The following is a 26,655-nucleotide window of genomic DNA, read 5'->3' as shown; positions in this document are numbered from 1 at the left end:
TTTTTTTTTTTTTTTTTTTTTTTTTTTTTTTTTTTTTTTTTTTTTTTAAGTAAAGATGGGGTCTTACTGTTTTTCCCAGGCTGGTCTTGAGCTGTTGGCCTCAAGTGATCCTCCTGCCTTCATCTCTCAAAGCATTAGAATTACAGGCAAGAGCCACCACACCTGGACAAAATTATACATATTTATTGTATACAATGTGATGTTTTGAAATATGTATACACTGTTAAATGGTTAAACTGAGCTTGATATATGAATTACCTCACAGACTTATCGTTTGTTTTGTAATGAGAATACTTAAAATGTACGCTCGTAGTGATTTTTGAAATACAATCTATTAACTAAAGACACCATGCTGTACAATAGATTTCTAGAACTTGTTTCTCCCATCTACCTTAAATGTTTATCCTTTGACAGTATTTCCCAACTCCATTCCTTGTCCCCTGATCTCAGAACTCCCGTTTCTCTACTTCTGTGAGTTCACCTTTTTTAGAATCCACGTATAAGTGAGATTATGTGGTGTTTGCCTTTCTGAGCCTGGCTTATTTCACTTAACATAGTGTTCTCTAGGTTCATCCATGTTGGACTAAATGACAAGATTACTGTCTTTTTAAAACGGAATAACATTTCATTGTATATGTGTGGAATATATATATGTCACATTTTCTTCATTTATTTGTTGATGGACACTTTATATTGATTGTATAACTTGGCTATTGTAAATAATACTGCAATGAACATGGGGGTTCAGATAGCTCTTCAATATACCGATTTCATTTCCTTGGACGTATACCTAATAGTGAGATTGCTGGATCATATAGTAGTTTTATTTTTAATTTTTCAAGGAACTTTCATACTGTTTTTCTATAATGGCTGCACTAATTTACATTACTGATGGCACTGCCCAAGGGTTCCCTTTTCTCCACATCCCTTCCAATACTGATCTTTTTTTCTTTTTGTTAGTAGCCCTTCTAATGGCTGTAATGTGATATCTCAAAATTGTTTTAATCAGCATTTTCTCTGATGATTAGGGATGTCGGGCAATTTTTCATATATCTGGTGGCTATTCGCATGTCTTCTCTTGAGAAATGTCTATTCAGATCATTTGTCCATTTTAAAGTCAGGTTATTAGTTTTCTTACCATTGAATTGTTTAAGTTCCTTAAATATTTTGGATATTAACCCCTTTTTCGATATATGGCTTGCAAATATTTTTTCTCATTGTGTAGGCTGTCTTTTTACTCTGTTGATTGTTTCCTTTGCTATGCAGACACTTTTTAGTTTGATATAATCTCACTTGTCTCTTTTTGCTTTTGTTGATTATGCTTTTGGTTTCATATCCAAAACATCATTGCCCAGAGCAATGTTGTGGAGCTTTTCCCCTTTGTTCTCTTACAGTAGTTTGAAAGTGTCAGGTCTTACATTGAAGTCTCTGTTTTGAATTGATTTTTGTATATGGTGTGAGAGAAGGGTCTAATTTCATTCTTCTGCATATTGGATATCCAGTTTTCCCAGCACCATTTTTTGAAGAAACTGTCTTTCCTCATTGTGTGTTCTTGGCATCCTTGTTAAAAATTCCACTTAATCATGGTGAATGCTCTTCTGAGTGTGCTGTTGACAACAGCCAAGCATAGTGGCTTATGCCTGTAATCGAGGAGTTTGGGAGGCTGAGGAGATCCTTGAGGTCAGGAGTTTGAGACCAGCCTGGCTAACATGACAAAACCCTGTCTCTACTAAAAATACAAAAATTAGCTGTGTGTGGTAGGTAGCACATGCCTGTAATCCCAGGTACTCAGGAGGCTGAGACAAGAGAATCACTTGAACCTGGGAGGCAAACCTTGGCTTGCCGTGAGCCAAGATTGTGCTACTGAACTCCAGCCTGGGTAACAAAGTGAGACTCCATTAAAAAAAAAAAAATCAGTTGACCCTAAATGCATGGGTTTATTTCTGGGTTCTCTATTCTGTTTCATTAGGTCTGTGTGTCTGGTTTATGCCAGTTACCATGCTCTTCTGCTTACAATAGCTTTATAGTGTATTTTGAAGTCAGGTAGTGTGATGCCTTCGCTTTTGTTCATTTTGCTCAAAATTGCCTTGGGTATTCAGGGTCTTTTACGGTTTCAAAAAAATTTTAGGGTTTTCTTTATTTCTGTGAAAAATGCCCTTGGAATTTTGATAGGAATTGCATTGAGTATATAGATTGCTTTGGATAATTTGGACATTTTAACCATTATTAGTTCTTCCAGTTCATGAACATGAGATATCTTTCCATTTATTTGTATCTTCTTTCTTTTATCAGTGTTTTACAGTTTTCATTATACTGGTCTTTCGTCTCCTTGATAAAATTTATTTCTAAGTGTTTTTTTTTTTTTTTTTGGGTACCTAGTAAGAGAGGGATTGTTTTCTTGATTTCTTTTTTGTATAGTTCATTGTCATTGTATAGAATGGCTACTCATTTTTTAATGTTGATTTTGTATTCCGCAGTTACTGCAACTTTACTCAATTCATTTATTAGTTCCAGCATTTTGGTGGAGTCTTTTTTTTTTTTTTAAAATAGAAGATCATGTCACCTGTAAATGGAGACCATTTCACTCATTCCTTTCCAATTTGGATACAATTTGTTTATTTAGGAGACAGTCTTGATCTGTCGCCCAGGCTGGAGTGCAGTGGTGTGATCTTAGCTCACTGCAACCTCTGCTTCCTGGGTTCAAGCAATTCTCATGCCTCAGCCTCCCCAGTAGCTGGCACTACAGGCGTTTACCACCATGCCCACCATATGTGTGTGTATATATATGTATATATATTATTTTATGTGTGTGTAATACATATTTTATTTTATTTTTTTGGTAGAGACAAGATTTTACTGTGTTGTCCAGGCTTGCCTTGAACTTCTGGCCTCAAGTAAACCACCTTCCTCAGCCCTGTAAAGGGCTGGGATTACAGGCATGAGCCACTGTGCCTGGCCACCCTTTTATTTATTTCCCTTTTTTAATACTCTGGCTAGGACCACCAGTACCATGTTGAATAGAAGTAGTGAGACTGGACATCTTTGTCTCATTTCTGTTCTTAGAGAAAAAGCTTTCAGTTGTTCATGGTTAAATATATTGTTATCAGTGGGTTTTTCCTGTATGGCCTCTACTGTATTGAGGTAAATTTCTTCTATACTTAGTTTGTTAAGTTTTTATTATGAAAATATGTTGAAGTTTGTTAAATGCTTTTTCTGCAACTATTGAGATGACTATATGGTTTTTGTCCTTCATTCTGTTAATGTAGTGTGCAACATTTATAGATGTGCATATGTTGAAGTATCTTTGTATTCTTGAGATAAATTCCACTTGATCATGGTCAGTGCTCCTCTGAGTGTGCTGTTGAATTCAGTTTGCTAATATTTTGTTGAGGACTTTTGCATCTGTCTTCATCCTTAATATTAATAATATTAACATCCGGAGGTTGCAATGAGATCGCACCACTGCACTCCAGCCTGAGCGACAGGGCAAGACTCTCATCTCGAAATAAATAAATAAATGTTTCAGCTACTTTACTCATTATTGATTTGTTCAGATTTTTTAATTTCTTCATGATTCAGTCATTGTATGTTCTGTGTGTCTTTGTCTTTAATATTGGCCTATAATTTTCCTTTCTTGTTTTGCTCTTGTGTAATTTTGGTGTCAGAGTAAAGTTGACCTCATAATATGAATTTGGAAGTGTTCTGTCTTCAGATTTTTGGAAGGTTTGAGGAGGATTATTAGGCCTTTAAATGTTTGGTAGAATTCAATAGTGAAGCCATCAGGTCCTGGGCATATGGTTTTTCTTTTCTTTGTGTGTGTGTGTGTGTGTGTGTGTGTGTGTGAATTAATGCTTCAAGGACAGGCTCCGTGGCTCACGCCTGTAATCCCAGCACTTTGGGAGGCTGAGGCAGGCAGATAACCCCAGGTCAGGAGTTCAAGACCAGCCTTGTCAACATGGTTAAACCCCATCTCTACAAAAAACACAAAAATTAGTTGAGTGTGGTGGTGTGCACCTGTAATCCCAGCTACTTGGGAGGCTGAGGCAGGAGAATCACTTGAACCAGGGAGGCAGAGGTTGCAATAAGATCACACCACTGCACTCCAGCCTGGGTGACAGAGCGAGACTCCCATCTCAAAAAAATAAAAAGAAAAACAGTAAATAAATAAATTAATGCTTCAATCACTGTACTCATTATTGATTTGTTCAGCTTTTTTATTTCTTCATGATTCAGTCATCGTACGTTCTATGTGTCCAGGAATTTATTTCCTTTTTCTAGGCTAATTTGTTGACATATAATTACTCATAGTATACTTTCATGATCTTTTATATGTCTGTGGCATCAGTTCTAACATCTTCTCTTTCATTTCTTATTTTACTTATTTGTCTTTTATTTTTTTCTTAGTCTAGCGAAAGTTTTGTCAATTTTATCTTTTCAAATAAGTAACTCTTAGTTTTAGTTTCAGTGACTTTATTGGTTTTCTAGTCTCTCTTTCACTTATTTCTGTTCTGATTTTTATGATTTCCTTTCTTTCATGAACTTTGGACTTAGATTGTTCTTTTTAAAGTTATTTAGGTGTAACATTAAGTTGTTTATTTGAGGTCTTCTATTTTGATGTAGGCATTTATTGCTATTCACTTGCTTCTTAGAACTGCTTTTGCTGTATCCCATAAGTTTTTGTATGTTGTGTTTTTATTTTCATTGTCTCTAGATATTTTTAAATTTCTCTTTTAATTTCTTCTTTGACATATTAGCTGTTCAAGAGCATGTTGTTTAATTTCCATGTATTTGTCAATTTTCTGAAATTCCTCCTGTTATTGATTTTTAGCTTAAACATGTGTTCAGAAAAAATCCTTGATATGATTTCAGTCTTCTTAAATTTCTGAAGACTTGTTTTGTGAATTAACATATGATCTATGCCGAAGAATATTTCACATTTTGTTGAGAAGAATGTGTATTCTGTGGCCATTGAATGGTATGTTTTGTATATCTCTTTTAGGTTTATTTGCTCTGAAGTATAGTTCAAATCTGATGTTTCCTTATTAACTTTCTTTCTTGGTAACCTGTCCATTGCTGAAATTGTGGTCTTGAAGTTCCCTAGTATTAATGTATTACACTGCATCTCTTCTTTTATATATATGAGTATTTGATTTATATATTTAGGTGCTGTTATGTTGGGTGCATACATATTTATAATTGATATATCCTCTTGATTAGTTGAACCCTTTATCACTGCATAATAACCTGTATCTCATTTTATAATTTGGATTTTAAGTCAGTTTTATCTGAGTTTAGTATTTCTACCCTTGCTCTCTTTTTATTTCTGTTTGCATGAGATACCTTTTTCTCTTCCTTCACTTTCAGTCTATGTAAGTTCTTAAACGTGAAATGAATTTCTTATAGGAAGCATATAGTTGGATTTTGTTTTTTTTTTAATCCATTCAGTTACTCTGTCTTTTGATTGGATAATTCAATCCATTTGTATTCAACATAATTATTCATAAAAACTTGCTACTTCTGTTTTGTAATTTGTTTTCTGGTTGTTTTCTAGAACATTTGTTCCTGTCTTTCCCTCTTACTATCTTTCTTTGTGATTTGATGAATTTCTGGAGTGGTATGCTTTGAATCCTTTCTTTTTATGTTTTGTGCAATTTATTGTATGTTTTTGCTTTGTGATTACTACGAGGCTTATGTAAAACATCTTATTTTTATGACAGGCTATTTTAAACTGATAATAACAAATTTATCACATATAAAAACTACAGTTCTCTGTTATTTTCATTTTTTTGATGTCACAATTTACATCTTTTTATATTGTATAGTAAGAAATTATTGTAGCTGTTATATTTAAATAATATAATATCTTCATACTAAAGATATAAGTCATTTCCACAACATTACATTGTTAAACTATTCTGAATTTGACTGTGTACTTACTTTATTCGTGAGTTCTATCCTTATATATATATTTTTTGTTATTCATTAGTGTCTTTGAGCATCAAGATTTTACTTGAGCAGTTTTTGTAAGACAAGTCTGGTGGTCATGAACTCCCTAAGGCTTTTTTTTTTTTTTTTTTGTCTTGGTAAAATTTTATCTGTTCTTTATTTCTGAAAGACTGTTTTGCCACTCACAATATTCTTGGTTGGCAGTTATTGTCTTTCAGTACTTGGAATATGTCATCCTACTCTTTCCTGGCCTATAAGATTTTCTCCATGAAATCCACTCCTAGTCTTATTGGAAGTCCCTTACATATAATTTGCTTTTCTCTTGCTATTTTCAGAATCTTCCATTTGTTCTTTATATTTGACAGTTCGATTATAACATGTCTTGGTATAGTCTTGCTTGAATTAAATCTGACTGGAGACTTTTCACCTTTTTGTACCAAACATATCTATCTTTCCCTCAATTTGGAAAGTTTTTAGCTATTATTTCTTTAAATAAACTTTCTATACCTTTGTCTCTCTTCTTCTTTAGCTCCTATGACTTGAATATTTGTTCTTTTGATGCTGTCACATATATCTCATAAACTTTCTTCATTCCTTTCCAGTCATTTTCCTTTTGTGTGTGTGTATGTGATGGAGTTTTGCTCTTATTGCCCAGGCTGGAATGCAGTGGCATGATCTCAGCTCACTGCAACTTCTGCCTCTCAGGTTCAAGTGATTCTCCTGCCTCAGCCTCCTGAGTAGCTGGGATTACAGGCATGTGCCATCACACCTGGCTAATTTTGTATTTTTAGTAGAGACACGATTTCTCCATGTGGTCAGTCTGGTCTCAAACTCCCGGCCTTAGGTGATCAGCCTGCCTCGGCCTCCCCAAGTGCTGGAATTACAGGTGTGAGCCACTGCATCTGGTCGTCTTTTTCCTTTTTCTTCTCTGACTATATATTTTCTAATAATCTGTATGTTTCTTTGAGTTTACTGAAATTTTTGTTTTGCTTGATCAAGTCAGTTGTTAATACTTTCTATTATATTTTTGTTTTCATTCATTATATTTTTCAGCTCCTGAATTTGTTTGATTTGTAAAAAAAATTTCTCTGTTAACTTTCTCATTTGTACACGTATTGTTTTTCTGATTTCATTAAATTATTTCTCTGTATTTTTGTGAAGCTCACTGAGCTTCCTTAAAACAATTAGTTTGAATAATTTGCCAGGCAGTTTATGTATTTTCATTTCTTTGGGGTCAGCTATTGGGAGATTATTTTCTTTTGCTGGGGTTATGTCTTTTTGTTTTCATATGTTGCTTGTTGCTTTATGTTGGTGTCTGCACATTTGAAGAAGTAGAAAATTATTAGAGTCTTTGTAGACTGGCTTTGTCTGAGAAAATGAGTCACGATTCAGCCTATCCAGAGATTCTGGGCAGGCTGTTTGGTCTACTGGTGGGCTCTCTCCTATAGTCCTCAGGCAGGTCAGAAAGTGGGTGGGCCTGGTATCTTGGTCCTCATGTTTGAGCTTGGAGCCTGGATCCACTGGGTAGATGTATTGCTTTGGTCCATGGGAGTAAGCTTGGAGTTTGGGTCTGCATGATAAGCCTGAAATCTGTATCCATCAGGGCTAGCCTGAAGCCTAGGTCCACAAGAGCTGACCTGGTTCTAGAGTGGGCTTTGAGCCTCAATATGCAGGGGTCAGACAGGTGCTGGGATAGGCCTTGTTCTTTGGTTCACTGGGACAGGCCTGGGGCCTGAGTGTGCAGGGTTGGGCCTAGGCCATGAATCTGTAGGGATGGTTTTGGAATCTTCGTTTCTGAGGGCTGGCTTGGCACCAGACTTTATTGGGTTGAGCCTGGCTTCTGGGTCTGCTAGTCTGGCCTGGACCCTGAGTCTCTTGGAGTGTGGGACCATGGGGGTTAATATGGAGATTGGGGCCCCAGTGGCCAATCTAGGATCTGGGCCAGAGGTGTTGACTGGGCGGTTGGGTAGGTCTGAAGCCTGGGGTTGTGTTGTCTGACCTGGCTCTGAATCTGGGTCAGAGGTGCTGACTGGGAGGTGAGGTGGATCTGAACCCTGGGATTGTGTTGGCTGACCTGGCTCAGAGTCCTGGGTTATGCCTGGGGCCAGATGGGCTGGCTTGACATTGGGTATGTCTGGAGCCTATATTCACATGGGCCAGGATGGAGGCTGAATCTGTGGGTGCTGGTCTGATAACTAGTGATTCTGGGGGCTCTCCTGGTTCCTGGTTAGGCCTGAAACCTGAAGTTGTTGGGGCTAGCCTCGTGCTGTGAATGGTCTAGAGCCCAAGGCCACTGGGCCTGCCTGGCAATGTGGTGAGTCCACAGACCAAGTCTGCTGGGCTGGCTGCGGAACCTGGAGCTGTGGAATCTGGCCTTGTGTCAAACTGGGCCTAGAGGCTCAGCCTATGGGTACTGGCCTGGAGCCTTGGGCCTTGGGAGCTGACCTGGAGCCTGGGGCTGCAGGAACCTTAGTCTGTAAGGGCTGGTCTGGCTCTGGGGCATACTGAAAGCTTAGGCTGCTGGAGTCAGTCCAGCACTAGGGTTAGTTTGGATGCTTGGCTACTGGGATCAGCATGGTGGTTGAGTGGACCCAGGGACTAAATCTTCTGGGGCAGTCTGGAGCCTGGGGCTGTGAGATTTTTCATATACCAGGGTGAATTTGTAGGGTCAGTCCTGGGGTACTGGCTGGGAGTCTAGGGCTGAGGAGTCCTGCCTGGTTTTAGGTTTTACTGGGACTGACCTGGTATTGGGGTCTGAGGTAAAGTCTAGTGCTCACTTTTCTTCCCTTCTCCCAAGTGGAGGGTCTGTCCATGCTTTGCTGTCTGGAGTTGGAGGGGTGATGTGAGTATTAGAAAACTGGCCTTTCTATATTCTGCGTTCTATCTTTTCCTGTTTTGTGCTATAATATTTTACCTTGTTTACTAAGCTCTTGTGAAGGTATTTTTGTGCATGTTTATGTTGTTCAAATTGATTTTTTTGTGGAGGGACAAGTGTTTGAAAGTCCTAGTCTGCCATCTTGCTGATATAAGATTCAGGGTTTTCTTTCTTGTGTAATCCTGGTGTTAAAAAAAAAAAAAAAAACTGTTGAAATAAAAACAAATAACATTTTAAAAAGCCTGTTTGGGAGTAATATTTCTTATACTTAGGCATACCTTCCTTTGAGCTCTTGTTTTGAATTTCTTTTTCTAAAAATTGTCATTTATTAATTATGAAAATCATTTTGAATCATTCTCAACTATTTTTTCTTTAAATTTTATTTTGTATTAATTCTTACTATTGAGGCTGCTTGCCATAAAAATAATTAAATGAATGGAAAGGAAGTGGTTGCCTAAAAATTTTGTTTTGGTCTTTCATGAAATAATATCTGTGCTTTTTATGATGACAACTTGGGGCAGGAGTCCACATACCAGTGCCACCCACATATGTTTTCAAGAAAAAACATTTGAAGCTGTCATGCATTGCATCAGAAATTCATTTTTCACTGTGTTTGGCTTTATTTTTTTCCACACCCTTATGTTTTTGTTTTTCTTTTGGGCATACTATATATATTTGAAGCATCATTGAGAAGTTTGCATGTAAACATAAACTTATTTCATATATTAAAGTACATTAACTGTACATTTTTCTAAAATAATCGTTTGTGCAACTATAGTCGTTTTTGACTTATTTTGATGAAGTTTTTTGATCATATTTTTCTCCATTGTAAAATATTTGTGCCTGCTGCTTTGCGCCTATGTAAAATCGTATTGCTTTATTATTTTTTCTGTTTTTCAGAGAGATGTTTCTGAGTTGGATTTTCCCCTTAATTTAAGTGCATAACTATACTATGAAATGCATAGTTGTCCTTTAGAAAGATAATCTTATGTCCACTTGCTTAAATTCCTTTTATTAAGCATTTAATTGTGGGCATGAGGATAAATGCTGTTCTGTTTAGAAGTTTGTCAGAGCCTTACATGTCCCTATAAAACAACCCTTGTGCATGTTCTCATCTAAAAATGCTTTTAGTGTTGCTGAGTAATATTTTTAAAGCAATAAATAGCATTCTTTCATTCTTTTAAGTGAGTCAACTTTATTTAAAAAATGAAATATTAACTATTAAGTACTTAATTATCACTTTCTCAACTGATCTTTATTCTTCAGAGATAATCATTGCTGAAAATTTAAAGTATATTCTCTTTAAAGTTCTCTAGGATTATTTCATTTTTAAGTAAAATTAGGTCATATACTGTATATAGACCATTTCATTGCTTTTTGACTGATATATATTCTGATGATTTTTTTCCGTATCAGAAATATCACCCCATTGTTATTCATAATTACATAAATTTTATTTTACTGATATGTCACATTTTATTAATATAGTTTGCTATCGATGCATATAGATTTAGAGTATTTTTCTATAACAAATGGTATTTCAGGAATACCCCATGCATATCTTTCTGTATTATATGTCTTTTCTTGCAGGATAAATTATGTGAAATGGAATGGCTCAGTCACAGGGTTGCACATTTACACTTTAGATTGATGTTGACAACTTGTCATGAAAATAAGGCTATGTCTGCATAGGGCTGCAAGCATGGCAGTGCATGGAATGTTGGCTAATGGATATAGAGTTTCTTTTTAGGATGATTAAAATGTTTTAAAATTAGATTGTGCTAATGGTTGGATAACTTTCTGATATATTGAAAACCTTTGATTTGTATTGTTTAAATGTGTGAATTTTAGGATATATGAATTATATTTCAATAAAACCATTAAAAAGGGTTATATCTATGTTAACATTAATGATATAGAGACTGCCTCTTTTTCCATTTTGTTATCAACACTGGAGCAATTTGCCTGTTAAAGTATAACTTCTTTTTCATATGACTTGCAAATATTTTCTCTGTAAATGTCTTGATTTGTGCTACTTTTTAATATACAGAAGGTTTCTTCTTTTTTTTGTTTTTTAAAATTAATTTTGAATTTTTATGGGTACATAGTAGGTGTATATGGGTTACATGAGATATTTTGATACAGACCTGCAATCCATAATAATCACATCAGGGTAAATGGGGTATCCATCACCAAAGGATAAGCATTTATCCTTTGTGTTTAAACAGTCTATACTCACTTAGTTATCTTAGAATGTACAATTAAATTATTTTTTGACTATAGTTACCTATTTGTTCCAGCAAATTATAGGTCTTCTTCATTCTTTCTATTTTTTATACCCATTAACTATTCCCACTCCCCCATCTACCTTCCCACTACCCTTCCCAGCCCCTAACAACCGTCATTCTACTCTCTATCTCCATGAGTTCAATTGTTTTTAATTTTTAGCTCCCACAAATAAGTGAGAACCTATGAAGTTTGTCTTTCTGTGACTGGCTTATTTCACTGAACATAGTGACCTCCAGTTCCATCCGTGTTGTTGCAAATGACAGGTTGTCCTTCTTTTTAATGGCTGAGAAGCACTCCATTGTGTACGTGTACCACATTTTCCTTATCCATTCATCTGCTGATGGATACTTAGCTTGCTTCTTAATCATCGCTATTGTTAATCGTGCTGCAATAAATATGGGAGTGCAAGTATCTCTTCAATATACTGACTTTCTTTATTTGGGGTATGTACCTAGGAGCTGGACTGCTGAATTGGTAGTTCTGTTTTTTTTTTTTTTTTTTAAGAACCTCCAAACCCTTTTCCATAGTGGTTGTATTAATTGACATTCCCACCAATCCAGTGTACGAGGGTTATCCTTTCTCCACATCCTTGTGGGCATTTGTTATTACCTATCTTTTGGATACAATGCATTTTAACTGCACTGGGATCGATATCTCATTGTAGTTTTGATTTGCATGAAAAATTTTCTTTTAAAAAGTTGCATCTGTCTTTTCTCGAGGCTTCTGGTTTTTGTATTATGGTTAGAAAAGCCTTTCTGCTTTAAGATAACAAAAAAATTACCTCTTTTTTTGTCTATTTAAAATTTCTATTTTTCTTTTTAAATATTGATCTCTTTCAGAGGTTTTGCTATAAATGCTGTTGGTAATCTATGTTAGTCAGTTCTTAATGGTATAAAATAAAAATTTAGGAGTTTGAAATACTTAAAGAAGCCAGAAAGTCTGGAGATAATTAAGTGATATCAATTTTTTACAGATTATAGAGTTCATCTGTGTCATTTTATTAGTCCGTTCTCATGCTGCTAATAAAGACATATGTAAGACCAAGTAATTTATAAAGAAAAAGAGGTTTAATGGACTCACAGTTCCATATGGCTGGGAGGCCTCTCAATCATGGCAGAGGGCAAAGGAGAAGCAAAGGACATCTTACATGGTGGCAGGCAAGACAGCATGTGCAGGGGAACTACCCTTTATAAAACCATCAGATCTCATGAGACTTATTCATTACCATGAAAATAGCATGAGGAAAACACACCCCCATGATTCAGTTACCTCCTACCAGGTCCCTCCTGCGACACATGGGGATGATGGTAGCTACAGTTCAAGGTGATATTTGAGTGAGGACATAGTCTAACCGTATCAGTCATGAAGCATTTATTAAAGTGTTTAATTTTGTTGAAGTCTTAGAGAGTCTTAAAATATTTAACTAGCTTTTAGAAATGGGGCTATTTCATAAAATACAACTTCCATTTTAAATTCATAATTGTGCAGAAGATACATTGGATGTTAAGTGAGTAAAATATGTAAAATTACTAATGTAATTAATAATGCAATTGTGTAACATAATTTACTAATTAATGTTATTAATTTAATATTACTTTAATGTCTAATTTTATTCGAGTTGAAGAATTATAGTGATTTGTTTTGGTGGCTACAGATACACATATAACTTTTTTTTTGAGACAGAATCTTGCTCTGTTGCCCAGGCTGGAGCGCAATAGCGCAATCTTGGCTCACTGCAACCACAGTCTCCTGTGTTCAAGCGATTCTCGTGCCTCAGCCTCCCAAATAGTTGGGATTACAGGTGCATGCCACCACATCAGCTAATTTTTGTATTTTTAGTAGAGACAGGGTTTCGCCATGTTGGCCAGGCAGGTCTTGAACTCCTGACCTCAGTTGATCCACTGCCTAGGCCTCCCAAACTGCTGGGATTACAGGCGTGAGCCACTGTGCCCGACCCACATATAAAATATTTTGGGTGTTCTTATAAATTGTCAATTTATTTTGGGCATATTTCTTATAAGTTATGGGAAAACATGTTCAGTGAACCAGTGATCCTTTAACGTTAGCCTATCTCTCACAAACATTCTTGGACTTGCTTGCCTTTGTAATTGCTAACACATTTTCTCTGATATCCACATCACAGAATTGTGTGACAGTGAGCATTATCAAGCAGTGGGTCTTTCTTTCTTTCCTTTTTTAGTAATCTGAAAAAAGCCTTTTTGGCATTAATACATTTGGAAAACTGTTTTCACTGAAAATGAAAGAAGAGGCAACACCATAAGAAGAGATCAATTTTCAGAGCAACTGTCAATTTTCAGAGAACAGATGGTAGAAATTGCTCCCTTTGTAAAAGGTGAAAGATTTATACAATCTGAAGAGAAACCAGAGTATAAAACTGCTCTTTTTGTGGAATAAAATAGAAAATTTCCTTTGAACTTCATTTTCACCCATATTGAATGTTTCCGTCTATTGCCTAAAAAGAGATGTTGCTTCTTTTTTACATGTAATGCCAATTAGGCCTTTTTTTTTTTTTTTGTGCCTGCTAGTCAAATGTATAATTTAAATAAATCTATGATAAAGAAAGCTACAATTATTGACATAATAAATGAGAGAACAGGAATAGATTTCTTATGAAACATAGCATTCAGGTACGCACAAAGTCACATAATTTGATAAATAATTGTACAAAGGAATGCCATTGTAAATGCCACCCAGGCAAGAATTAGATCATTGCCAATATCCCAAGAAGCCTGCTGTCTGACCTTTTGTAATCATATTCTCTTCCATCTTTCCTAGAAGTAACCATTATTCTGATTTTTCTGATAATAATTTTCACCTATTTGTTTTTTTAATATTGATTTTGGCATTAATACCTGCATCTCTGAAAATTGAAATACATTTATTTTACCAAATTTTGAACTTTATATAAATAGAACTAAACTTTTTATATATATATATATATATTTTTTTTTTTTTTTCCACATAGCATTTCACACTTGTTGCCCAGGCTGGAGTACAGTGATGCGATCTCAGCTCACTGCAACCTCTGCCTCCCGGGTTCAAATGATTCTCCTGCCTCAGCCTTCTGAGTAGCTGGGATTACAGGCCACATCGCCCAGCTAATTTTTTGTATTTTTAGTAGAGACGGGGTTTCCCCATGTTGGTCAGGCAGGTCTGCAACTCCCAACCTTAGGTGGTCTGCCCACCTCGACCTCCCAAAGTGCTGGGATTACAGGCGTGAGCCACCTCAAAGCCCAGCTACTTTTTGTATTCTTTTATGTCTTGCTTCTTTTGCTCAATAGTATGTTAGAGGCATTCATCCGTGTTGTGCCATATAGCTGTAGAGGTTTGTTTGCACTATTTTCTATTTAATGAACATTACATATTTTTGCCATGTTTTGATAAATCTAATTTTTTGCCTTTAAAAATGATAATTCTATGAATAATCTTATATGTGTATCCTGATATACATATGCAAGAGTTTCTCTAAGGTTGTGTTTCTCAAAATGTGGTCTTTGAAACTTGGGTTTCCTGAAACTCACGCATGATGGCAAAATTATTTTTGTAATAATATTTAAATGTTGTTTATGGTTTTTTTTCTGCATTGGCATTTACTCTGATGGTACAAAAGCAATGCTAGGTGAAAATATGTCTTAATTTAAATCAAGACACTGGCAATATTGGGTCCTCATCCTAAAAAAAAAAAAAACACAACAATTTCTGGGTGTACTGAAACTTAACCTGAAAATACCCAAACGAGTCCAAAACAACAAAATTTTTACCAAAACAGTTAGGAATTGGGAACCTTTCCAACCTCCAAATCTTTTAAAATCCAGAAGCTATAAAAGAAATGATAGAAATATTTGACTCAAGTGAAACTGAAGAACTTTTTATGGCAAAAGAATACAAATAAGGGTGTGATAGCTATTTTTATGTGTTAGCTTGATGGGGCTAAGGAATGTTTAGATATCTGGTAAAATATTATTTCTCAGTATGTTTGTGAAGGTGTTTCTAGAAGGGATTACTGTTTGAATTGGTGAACTGAGTAAAGCCAATGGCCTTTCGCAATATGGGTGGGCATTTTTCATCATTCATCCCTTGAGGGCATGAACAGGACAGAAAGGCAAAGAGTGAATCCATACTCTGCTTGAGTTGGGACATCCATCTTCTCCTGCCCTTGGAGGTTGGTGCCCCTGCTTCTTAGGCCTTCAGGGTCTGACTGTTTAGATCACTGGCTTTCTTGGTTCTTCAGCTTCCAGGCAGAAGACCTCAGCACCTCTTAGCCTCCATAACCATGTGGACCAATTACTATAATAAATCTCTTGCTACGTATATTTCTATATATCCTATTCGTATGTTTCTCTGGGGAACCCTGACTAACATACAATTCAATAGAAAAATAATATGTTTCAGGAAATATTTGGGACAGACTGTGTAAATGTATGTAGTACACCAAGAAGTCTTGCTAGTTAACAGAAACATGGATCAAAATTCTGAAAATGCATTCCATGGAAGAACGGATTTATATGGGTCCAAAACATAGGCAAAGAGAATAAGACACAGTACTGTTCAGGGAAATTACCTTAGAGTATTAATCAGATATTTACTCTTCTGGTGGAAATGTGAATTGTTATAACCTTTAATAGAGGTCAAAATCCACTGAGACTTATCCACCCATTGACTCAGTGTGTCTTCTGTGACTCTATCCCATAGAAATCAATGCTCTAGTGCATTTATTCTGCTACAAACTATGTGTCATAGTTTGTAGTAGAAAAACCCTGAAAACTGGATGAATGTGCATTAGGGGAATGGTTGAGCAAATATTTTATCCCCATGAAGGAATAGTAGGTAGCAGTTAAAAAGAATGATAGAAACTGTAGCAGATGATTTTAGAAGGATTTCCATGAGGGATTCTTTAGGGAGAAAGGCAAGATTCAGTAAAGATTTTTGTGTGTGTGTGTGTGTGTAAAACATTCATAATAAAAAATTATGTGTTCTTAAGGATATAGAAGCTTGAAGAAGATAATTTATTGAGTTCTCATATTGGTCCAGGATGTGTAGGGAGTGTTCTCTGCTCTATGATGTCATTGGGGACCTAGGCTGATGGAGAAGCTCTGCCATCCTCATTATGTGGTTTCAGTCTCCGGGTCTGTGATAACAGTTGCTCAGCAGTACCATTCTTCAGAAATAAAGAGAGCATGGAGAGAAAGCCTCTTTGTTTTTAAAGATGTCAAGTAAAATTTGCCTGCATCATTTCTGTTCCAACATTCCCCTTGACCATACCTACTCTCATGGTCCCATGCAGCTGTATATGATGCAGTCATGGGCAGTCCAATTTGGTGGTGGTGGTGGTGGTGGAGCCCCAAAGAAAGAAGAGGAGAATAGGTATATGGGGACTACAGCAGTCTGTGTCACAAAAAGTCATACTGGTGTGTGTGTGTATGTTCATGCATATTTGTATATCATTCTGTAAGCATGGTAGAAGATAGGGAAACATGCTAGGTTGTTAATATGCAATATCCAATACAGGTGTGGATGTAGGAAGAAATGGGGAGAAGAGGGAGAGAGTCAAATAAAGGAAATGAACATGAAGAAGTACACACAAGCTAAACAAAAACTCGGTATGCAGTATTATATTTATGCTTTATATTAACTGTGTTTTTATATGTTGTGTAAACATATTTTAAAAATTAAAAAAGAGCCTGCCGGGTGCGGTGGCTCAAGCCTGTAATCCCAGCACTTTGGGAGGCCGAGGCAGGTGGATCACGAGGTCAAGAGATCGAGACCATCCTGGTCAACATGGTGAAACCCCGTCTCTACTAAAAATACAAAACATTAGCTGCGCATGGTGGCGCATGCCTGTAATCCCAGCTACTCAGGAGGTTGAGGTAGGAGAATTGCCTGAGCCCAAGAGGCGGAGGTTGCGGTGAGCCGAGATCGCACCATTGCACTCCAGCCTGGGTAACAAGAGGGAAACTCCGTCTCAAAAAAAAAAAAAAAGAAAAAAATTTAAAAAGAAAACAGCATGGACTATGTGTTACTTGTTTAAATATCACTTCTCTTTAAACTTTTTTTTTAATTTTTAATTTTTGTGGGTACATAGTAGGTATATATATTTATGGAGTACATGAAATGTTTTGATACAGGCATCCAATATAAAATAATCACATCATGGAAAATGGGGTATCCATCCCCTCAATCATTTATCCTTTGTGTTATAAACAATCCAGTTACACTCTTCCTGTTATTTAAAAAAGTACAGTTAAGTTATTATTGACTATAGTCACCATGTTGTGCTATCAAATAGTAGGTCGCATTAATTCTTTCTATTTTTTTTTGAACACCATTAACCATCTTCATCTTATCCCCAGCCTCCAACTATTCTTCTGAAGCCTCTGGTACCCATCCTTATACTCTCTGAATATCACTTCTTACTGTGATAAATTATGAGAAAATTAAAACTACTGTTTAGGAAAATTCCATACATCTCTAATCCCAAGGGATAAAATAACAAGAGAGAATCACTTACTTTTTCAATGTTGTGTTTACCTATAAGCATAATGCATAACAATTGCTTTATGAAATATTACAGATTAATATTTTGAGAATAGAATACACTGGAGACATTAATCAGGAGGACTCTTAATTACTAACATGATCATTTCCTCTGACTAGTAACAGAATTATATAGAAAGATGATTGTAACAGTTAAGTGCCTGAGTGATTATTTTATAAATCACTTGTTTTACAATATAATGAGTGATGATGTTGAAATATAAAAAGGTGTGACTAAGTAAATATGTCATTCAGTGGTTACTGATAATGCTTGGAAATAGCAGGACAGTACAAAAGGTTGACCTCAGTGATGTTTTAGACCTTTTATGCCTTATAATTTAATTGCTACATAGGCAGAGTAAATTAATATTTTGAAAAACTTTAGTAATATTACAGTGGCTACATTTTACACTTCATTGAATGCTTGTAAAGTTTGTAGATTTATTTTCTACATCAAAATAAATTTGATTTTTCTGGTACATTTTGTTCCTTTTAACATGATTGAGGTAGTTGGTCAATATTAGAGGGACTTCCTTGGTATTTTAAAATGTGTAGATGATGCCTATCTAAATAAATTACTATATTTTTTTCTTTAAGAGTCATTAATAATTATTCTATTTTATTTTGGTATGTTGCTAATTTTAGGATACAATGTTAAACAAAACTTACACATGTAAATTTTGAATAAGAAATCTGCTCTTCTGTGGTAGTGAATGTTGAATGGCTGAGTGGCTGGAACACTGAAATATTCCTTCCAGCAAACTCCTTAGTTGAAAGTTTGTAAATATTCAGTTGAGTAAAGTGATCCTGTGACCTTGTTAATTCTCCTAAAATTTAACTGTTTATACTATAAGTAGAAAATCTTTACACTCAAGGAGATTTTTTTTTTTTTTTTTTTTGAGACAGAGTCTCACTCTGTTGCCCAGGCTGGAGTGCAGTGGCACAATATCACAACCAATATTGATATATTAATATTAACAAAAATTCATAGTTTACATCAAGGTTCACCCTTTGTGTTCCCAGTTTTGTGGGTTTTGGTAAATGCATAATGTCCACCATTATAGTATAATACAGAATGCTTTCATTGCTGTAAAAATCATCTGTGCTCCACCTCTTCATCCCTCCTTTCCACCCCCTAAACTTTTCGTAACCATTGATCTTTTTACTGTCTATAATTTTGCCTTTTCTAGAATGTCATATTGTTGGCTTTTTCAGACTGGCTTCTTTTACTTAGCAGTATGCACTTAAGGTTCCCTCGTATATTTTTGTAGCTTGAGTTTATGGTTGTTTTAATTTGTCTTTCCTGAGGACTAATGATATTGAGCATCTTTTAATGTGCTTATTTATTATCTTTTTATATTACGTATTTATTCAAGTCTTTTACTAAACACTTTAAAACACATCATCATCTTATTGAGTTGTAACAGTTCTTTCCATATGCTGGATATAATTTATATATTTATGCTGTATAAAAATAGAAACTTTGCTATTAGGTATACACATATTTAGGGTATCTTCTATTGTTATTAAATAGCCGTCTTTATCTTTTATAGTACTCCTTAAAGTTGCATGATATATCTTTTTGTATCTTTTAATTTTCAACCTATTTGTGCCATTCCATTTAATATAGATCATTTGTAGACAGCATATAGTTGGCTTATTTAAAAACATTTTGCATAAAAATCTCAGAAAAAAATTTAATTTTATTTTAGATACAGGGAGAATACATGCAGGTTTGTTACATGGGTATATGGTGTGATGCTAAGATTTAGGTTATGGATTCCATCACTTAGGTAGTGAGCATAGTAGCCAACAGGTAGTTTTTCCACCCACATTTATATATATATGAATGTTAAGGTGAAGGAAATAATCTTAAGACATGTGAGACAAAAGCACCAGGTAACCTATAGAGGAAAACTTATCAGATTAATAGCAGATTTCTCAGCAGAAACCCTACAAGGTAGAAGGGATTGGGGCCCTATCTTCAGCCTCCGAAAACAAAACAATTATCAGCCAAGAATTTCGTATCTAGTGAAACTAAGCATTATATATGAAAGAAAGATACAGTCTTTGTCAGACAAACAAAAGCTGAGAGAACTCGCCACTACCAAGCCACGACTATGAGAACTGCTAAAAGGAGCTCCGAATCTTGAAACAAATCCTGGAAACACATCAAAACAGAATCTTTTTAAAGCATAAATCACACAGGACCTATAAAACAAAAATACAAGTTAAAACACAAAAACAAAAAAACCAAAGTATGCAGGCAACAAGAGCATGATGAGTGCAATGGTACCTCACATTTCAATTCTAACATTGAATATAAATGGCCTAAATGTTCCACTTAAAAGATACAGAACCACGGAATAGAACTGAATAAAGAACCCAGAAATAAACCCAAAAACTTACAGCCCACTGATCTTTGACAAAGCAAACAAAAACATAAAGTGGGGAAAGGACACCCTTTTCAACAAATGGTGCTGGGATAATTGGCTAGCCACATGTAGGAGAATAAAACTGAATCCTCATCTCTCACTTTATCCAAAAACCAACCAAGATGGATTAAGGACTTCATCTAAGACCTGAAACTATAAAAATTCTAGAAGAAAGCTTTGGAAAACCCCTTGTAGACATTGGCTTAGGCAGGATTTCATGACCAAGAACCCAAAAGCAAATGCAATGAAAACAAAGATAAATAGTTGGGACTTAATTAAACTAAAGAGCTTTTGCATGTTATAAGGAACAGTCAGAAGAGTAAACAGACAACCCACAGAGTGGGAGAAATCTTCACAATCTATGTATCTGACAAAGGGCTAATATCCAGTATACCCTGATGACAAGGTGCCTAGGTGTTGATCTTTTTGCAATTAATTTCCCAGGTGTTCTTTGTGCTTCTTATATTTGGATGTCTAGGCCTCTAGCAAAGCCAGGGAAGTTTTTCTTGATTATTCCCCCAAATATGTTTTCCAAATGTTTTTTGAAGACACGGTTCCTTGGATGTCAAACTAATTAGAAACGTTTTTCAGTTTCAGTCTATATAGATGAAACACATATGTACATATCTTTATTTATATCTGCATCTATATCTAAATCTGTACCCTTATATTGTCTTTATATACTATAGTAGTAAGATTGTTTCTATATTCTAATCCTGATGTTTTATCAGGCATCATGCCCTAGTTGTACATAATACATCTAGGATTTCTATGCTAGAGTACAGGGTGGAAATATAGAGTTATTCTGTGGCATCAAGGTAAAAGTTTCCAGAGAGGAGATACTCTTAATTTTTTAAAAGGATGGCAGTGGAGAAACTTTCTTTGTAATATTACCCTTATAGTAACTTGGTGCTTACTATCTTAACCAAGTTACTAAATGTACGTTGGAGATATTGGGACAAACTAGCCTCCTTCTAATATGATACAATGAAAAAGGACACAGTATCACTTTAGTGTCATTCTTGCCAAAATCTTATGCATCTAGTCATGAGGAAACATCAGACAAATCCAAATAGAGAGACATTTAATAACTGTGTGTACTCTTCAAAAATGTCAAGGTCACTAAACAACAAAGAAAGGAGAAATAAATAGTTGGTGTGACAGCTAAAAGCAGTGTGTGATTCTGGATTGGATCCTGGATTGTGAAAAATGATCGCTATAAATGACATTACTGTGATAATTTGTAAAAGTTGAGTATAAACTGTGCATTAGATAATATCATCATGTTAATAGTACATTTTCTCAGTTTGATAACTGTGCTGTGGTTATTAAAAACAGTGTTCTTGTTCTAGGGAAATATATATTGAAGTTTTTAGGGCTAAAGAGGCATGACACTTCTAATTTACAAATGATTGAGGAAGTAATATACATGTATTTATATATATATATATAGAGGTAGATAAAGACATAAAATGACAAAGCATAGGGCAAAGTATAAACAATTGGTGAATCTGGGTAAAGGGTATATGGGAGTTCCTTGTGCTATTATTGCAACTTTTCTGTAAGTTTAATATTATGCCTAGGCAAAAACTTATAACAAGAAGAATATAATTTAGACAAATATCTTTTGTTGTAACAACAGAGATCTATCAAGCTACCTAAAATAAAAAGAGACACAAAAATCCTTTTGAGTTCAACTAATGCTAGTGTCACTGAGACCATTGGAGCCTGAGTTTGCTTCCTTCATATTTCAGATGTTGTGTGGTTTCTAATCTTTGCTTTATTTGTGTCTTTGCTCTACTTTTTTCTATATACTGAGTTCATCTGCTTTCTCTTGGTTGCTACACTTCAAAACTTGGGTTTGCTCCCCAAAATAGCTAATTTGATGTGTTAGTTTAGATTCTTGAGAGAGAATCTGAATGATTGTTTGCTAGCTAATGGGTTGCTTAAGCATGTGTCAGGTATTTATTCCTAACTTGGTCAATATTTATTGACCAAGTTAGGAATAAAGGTGGGGCCAGTTAGAGGTGTTGAGTTGGGATTATGGTAGCACACTCACATGGTATTTCGGGCTTATCCTCAGAAGCTGAGGGTGTGACATGTTCTCTAGAAGGTGTTATGGAAAGATCTGGCAATGAGTCATGTCTCCTAGACCTGGCCAGCTTTGTCATATTGTTTTTTGGGTTTAGTTCCCTTTCAGTAGACCCCAAAAATGCTTCTGTGAAGGATCTTTGCATGGAATCAGATCATCCAGCCTCCTTTCTGCAAAAATGAAGAGGTTAATTCGAGTATTTTTAAATGAGCACATAGATGTGATCAAAGAAAAAAAAGGTTGGAAGAGACTTACTGAAATGAAAAATAATAAAGAGTAAAATACTGTGTGGATTTAAATGTAAAAGGAAATATCACTTTAAAATGCCTTTTACTTTTGTGCAGGAGAGAGTGGGAGAGAGTAGTGAATCTGTACTTAGTATTGTCAGTTTTGCTTACCAGGTGAAATTTATTTTAAAGACCTTTAACTAGTTTGCAAGTAATTGGAGAACTGTAATAGACATGTTGGTATATGTAATGTGATTGCTAGAATCTGTGACTACAAGGTCAAAGTGGAAAATAACTGTCTTTTTATAGGAAATTATTTTAATTTAATTGTGTATTTTTTTGTTAAAGGGAAAAGTAAACTAATAACACTTTTGAAATATTTTTCTTGAAGTTGGACATGAAAACAAAAATGATGGAAGCTAAATTTCATGAAGAAAAGCTTAGACTACAACAGAAACATGATGCTGATGTTCAGAAGGTAGGATAGATATCTCTTGTTCTTTTAGTTATGTTGAACATTAAAAATATTATAGGTCTTATAATGATCCATCCAGTTATCCATCCATCCATCCATCCATCCACTTAGTTATGTACTTTATGACATTCTGTTACAAATGGATTATGCTAAAGTAATATCTCAACAAAAGTTGATTTTTTAACTTTATTAGTCAAACAAATGTGTTTATTTAAAACCTTATGTTTACATTACCTTTCAGTTCTTTAACTATTGCATTTAGGCTGACCTTCTTATAGTCTTTTATCTGTATTCTGTCATTAACTTTCATGAAAGTTGAAGTAAGGCATCAATGGTAAATACTAGAATTTGTTTTATTCTAATATTCTTTCAGTTTTCTGTTAATTAAATTTCCTTTTTAATTTAAAAAAGAACTCTTGGACTTACTTCTGTATAGACTGCATGCATTTTAATGCTGGCACTGACAATAAAGGCTTATTTTTAAGTAGCTCATTGGGATTGATGCTTTCTAATCTTTCAGGCTGTATTTTCAAATAAAATTTATTTTTTTTTCTTGGCTGGCACAGCGACAATCATTAATTATGGTTATCCTACATGGAATTTGGATTGTTACTATATTTTAGTAGTGATTAAAACATTTAGTGATAATAATGTATGTATGTGTTTCTTTGAAATACATGAAGATTGATCCAAATGGAAACTTTACATTTATTGTTTCAAAGCTAAGCCTCTGATTCTGCTTCCTAAAGCTGAGTACTAGAGACAGAGGCAGGTAGTTGCAGTAGTTAAGCATCATGTATCCAAGCTTTCTTAAAAGCTTAATATATATATTAATATTTCATCAAATACATATTTGGCTCATCCTTCAAAGCAATAAGGAAGAAACCACTGATTAGATATTAGAAAGAGAAAAAAGCCTGAATTCTCTTTTTTCAGTTTCCTCTCACTCATTCAGGTATTGCAGGCAAATATTTTTTTTTTTGCTCTTACTAGAGTTTTACTTTGGTCTATTTTGTTTAGATAATAGTTCTCTATCATAAGTATGTTAGAGAGTCAGGAATATAATTTCAATATAACATGTCCAATTGAAATAGAATCTTTTGATGTATAAGATAGGAAAAATTATGGTGTTGGAATTTGAAATAGGCTTCTTGGTATGTCTGTTGCAAAGATTTAGTCTAAGTAACATATTTAATAAAAATTATTTCCAGAAATTTCTTTTTAAAATCCTGAAATTTATTTGCAGAAGACAGTGAAAGTAGTTTGAAGTGCCAGGTAAAATATAAATAAAATCCTTGACTTTATGCTAGATTTGAAAAGTATATTCATCCATTTATTGCTTGTCTGGCATTTTCTAAGCATCAGGAATTGGTGAGGTATAAAATGTAGAGTGTTTTACCTATTAGCATACATTCTTTTTCTTTTTTGCTCCTTTATGGATATTAGGTCAAACTTGCTCCATTTCTTATGTGACTAAAACAAGGAAAGGTAAAGTAAAGACTAGTAATGAAAACACTAAGAAAAAGTTGGCTAGACACTGGCAAGTGACTTTCTTTCCTTATCTAGGGATGGGGACTTGCTATGTTGCCCAAGCTGGAGGAGGACAGTGGCTATTCACAGGCATGATCATGGCTCACTTCAGCCTCGAATTATTGGGCTCAAGCGATCCTTAAGCCTCCAGAGTAGCTGACTACAGGCATGTGCTACTATGCCTGGTTCTTTTTTTTTTTTTTTTTTTTTCTTTCCTTCTTTCTTTTTTTGAGTTAAGCTGACTTTTGGGTGTATGGGAAATATACCCAAACCATAAGAAAAGTAGATATTCCTTTTTCCCCTTGATTAGTGTTTTCTCTTACTTGCTCTCTTTCTTACATTTTGGTTATTTCCGTAGTCTTTGTGAGAATAGATGTATTTTGAAGAATAAGATCACAATTTAATTTTATTAAATGATTATATTTGGCTGGACGTGGTGCCTCACACCTGTAATCCCAGCACTTTGGGAGGCCAAGATGGGCGGATCATGAGGTCAAGAGATGGAGACCATCCTGGCCAACATGGTGAAACCTTGTCTCTACTAAAAACACAAATATTAGTTGGGCGTGGTGGCATGTGCCTGTAATCCCAGCTACTTGGGAGGCTAAGGCAGAAGAATCACTTGAACGCGGGAGGTGGAGTTTGCAGTGAGCCGAGATCTTGCCACTGCATTCCAGCCTGGTGACAGAGCAAGACTTTGTCTCCAAAAAAATTAAAATGATTATATTTAAAACTTCTGATATAACATAAATTAACAATAGGTGTTAATGCAATTTTTGACATACTTTGAGCTGATTTTTCTGATTCACAATATCAGAGCTAGATATGAAGGAGGCCGATTACATGTCATCTCCTCGTGTATCTGGGAATTGTTGTTACTCTGCACTCAGAAGATAGAAGGGCACTTGTTGGGGGATCCAGTGACATGCTCAGCTGAAGAATGTTTTATCCCAGTGCAATGTGATGAATTATACTATCCCAACATGGCGAGGTTCTGATGGCTTCTTTCTGCCACTCTACGACAGTTTAATTTCTGAATTATATTTTAGGGAATCACCTAAATTATTATTTATACACTCTCCTTAAAATATTGTTATATGAAAATCTGAAACAGATAACATATTTCTTTCAGATAATCAATTATTTTTATATATTTAATAATTTTCTTAATGCACTATGATAATTTTTACAGTTTTGGGGAAACAATTTATGAGATTAGCTGAGATAGACTTACAAAAATATTGTGCTCATTGAAAAGTTATATGATTGGTACTTTATGGTTTCTATTAATGTATGCCTGCTAATTCATCATTCACTTATTATCCGCTGGAATTTGCTAGCAGATGAACAACAGTAGATACCATAAGTATAAGAAAAATATGTGAAGAGAACATTAGATACATAAAATTTCACCCATTTTTACACTAATCTGAAAAAAAGAATCCCTAATTCCTTTTCAGGACAAAGCCCTTCTACCTAATTTATGAAACACTGGCGTTTGAGGATCAATTTAGAAAGTCACTAAATCACTACAATTCCAATTTGCGGCAATGTTCACTAGTCAAAAGGAGGAAAATCTCACGATTCTAGACAACTTGGAAACTTCCAAGTGTGGCAGATCATATAGATTCTATCTCTTAGCTGCTGTAAGAGCAAAATGTGAACTTCTGACTAGGCTAGAATTATTAACATGGATATGGACAAAAACACATCTAACTGAAGCAGCAGAAAGTAAAACCGTGGATAAGAGGTACTACTTTATGTGTATATATACATAAAGTTCACAGTGTAGTCATATTTGTTGGAATCAATCACTTTTTCTATTTATGTATTGAAATTAAATATGTCAGGATTTTTTAAGTGTCCTATACATAAAGTAATACAATATACTAAAACATTTTAAATTTATTTGCAGATTTTAGAAAGAAAGAATAATGAAATTGAAGAATTGAAAACTTTATACAGGAGTAAGCAACATGAAACTGAAGAGACTATTAGAAAGCTTGAAAAGAAAGGTGATGTTGTGTTACATATATCCTTAATAATGTTTCCATTTTATTACTATTGATGTGGAGAATAAAATTTGATTTCTGACCTTTTATAGTATGAGATGGAAATGTTTATGTGGGCTGTCATCAATGGATAAATTTATGTAGGCTTCCATATGAATGGGCAAAAACTGTGTGTGTGTGTGTGTGTGTGTGTGTGTGTGTGTGTGTGTGTGTGTGTGT

The 26,655-nt window shown here is 34.9% G+C and overlaps 1 protein-coding gene across 11 annotated transcripts in view; it reads left to right on the top strand.

The window, feature by feature from the left end:
- The window catches only part of CEP112 (centrosomal protein 112), a 641,834-nt gene that overhangs the window by 91,246 nt on the left and 523,933 nt on the right, over positions 1-26,655 (top strand). For all 11 annotated transcript variants that reach the window (XR_004257837.1, XM_032242004.1, XM_032242007.1 and 8 more), the window contains 2 exons: positions 22,811-22,897; positions 26,340-26,439. Coding sequence is in view for 10 of the 11 variants with exons in the window: in XM_032242004.1 (XP_032097895.1) it covers positions 22,811-22,897; positions 26,340-26,439 (187 nt within the window). In the remaining variant the exon portion in view is untranslated. The remainder of the gene's footprint in view (positions 1-22,810; positions 22,898-26,339; positions 26,440-26,655) is intronic.

Source organism: Sapajus apella, unplaced genomic scaffold, assembly GCF_009761245.1.
Source record: "Sapajus apella isolate SASKATOON/1434 unplaced genomic scaffold, GSC_monkey_1.0 scaffold48, whole genome shotgun sequence".
Lineage (NCBI taxonomy): Eukaryota > Metazoa > Chordata > Mammalia > Primates > Cebidae > Sapajus > Sapajus apella.
This window is presented reverse-complemented; position numbering and strand designations above follow the sequence as displayed.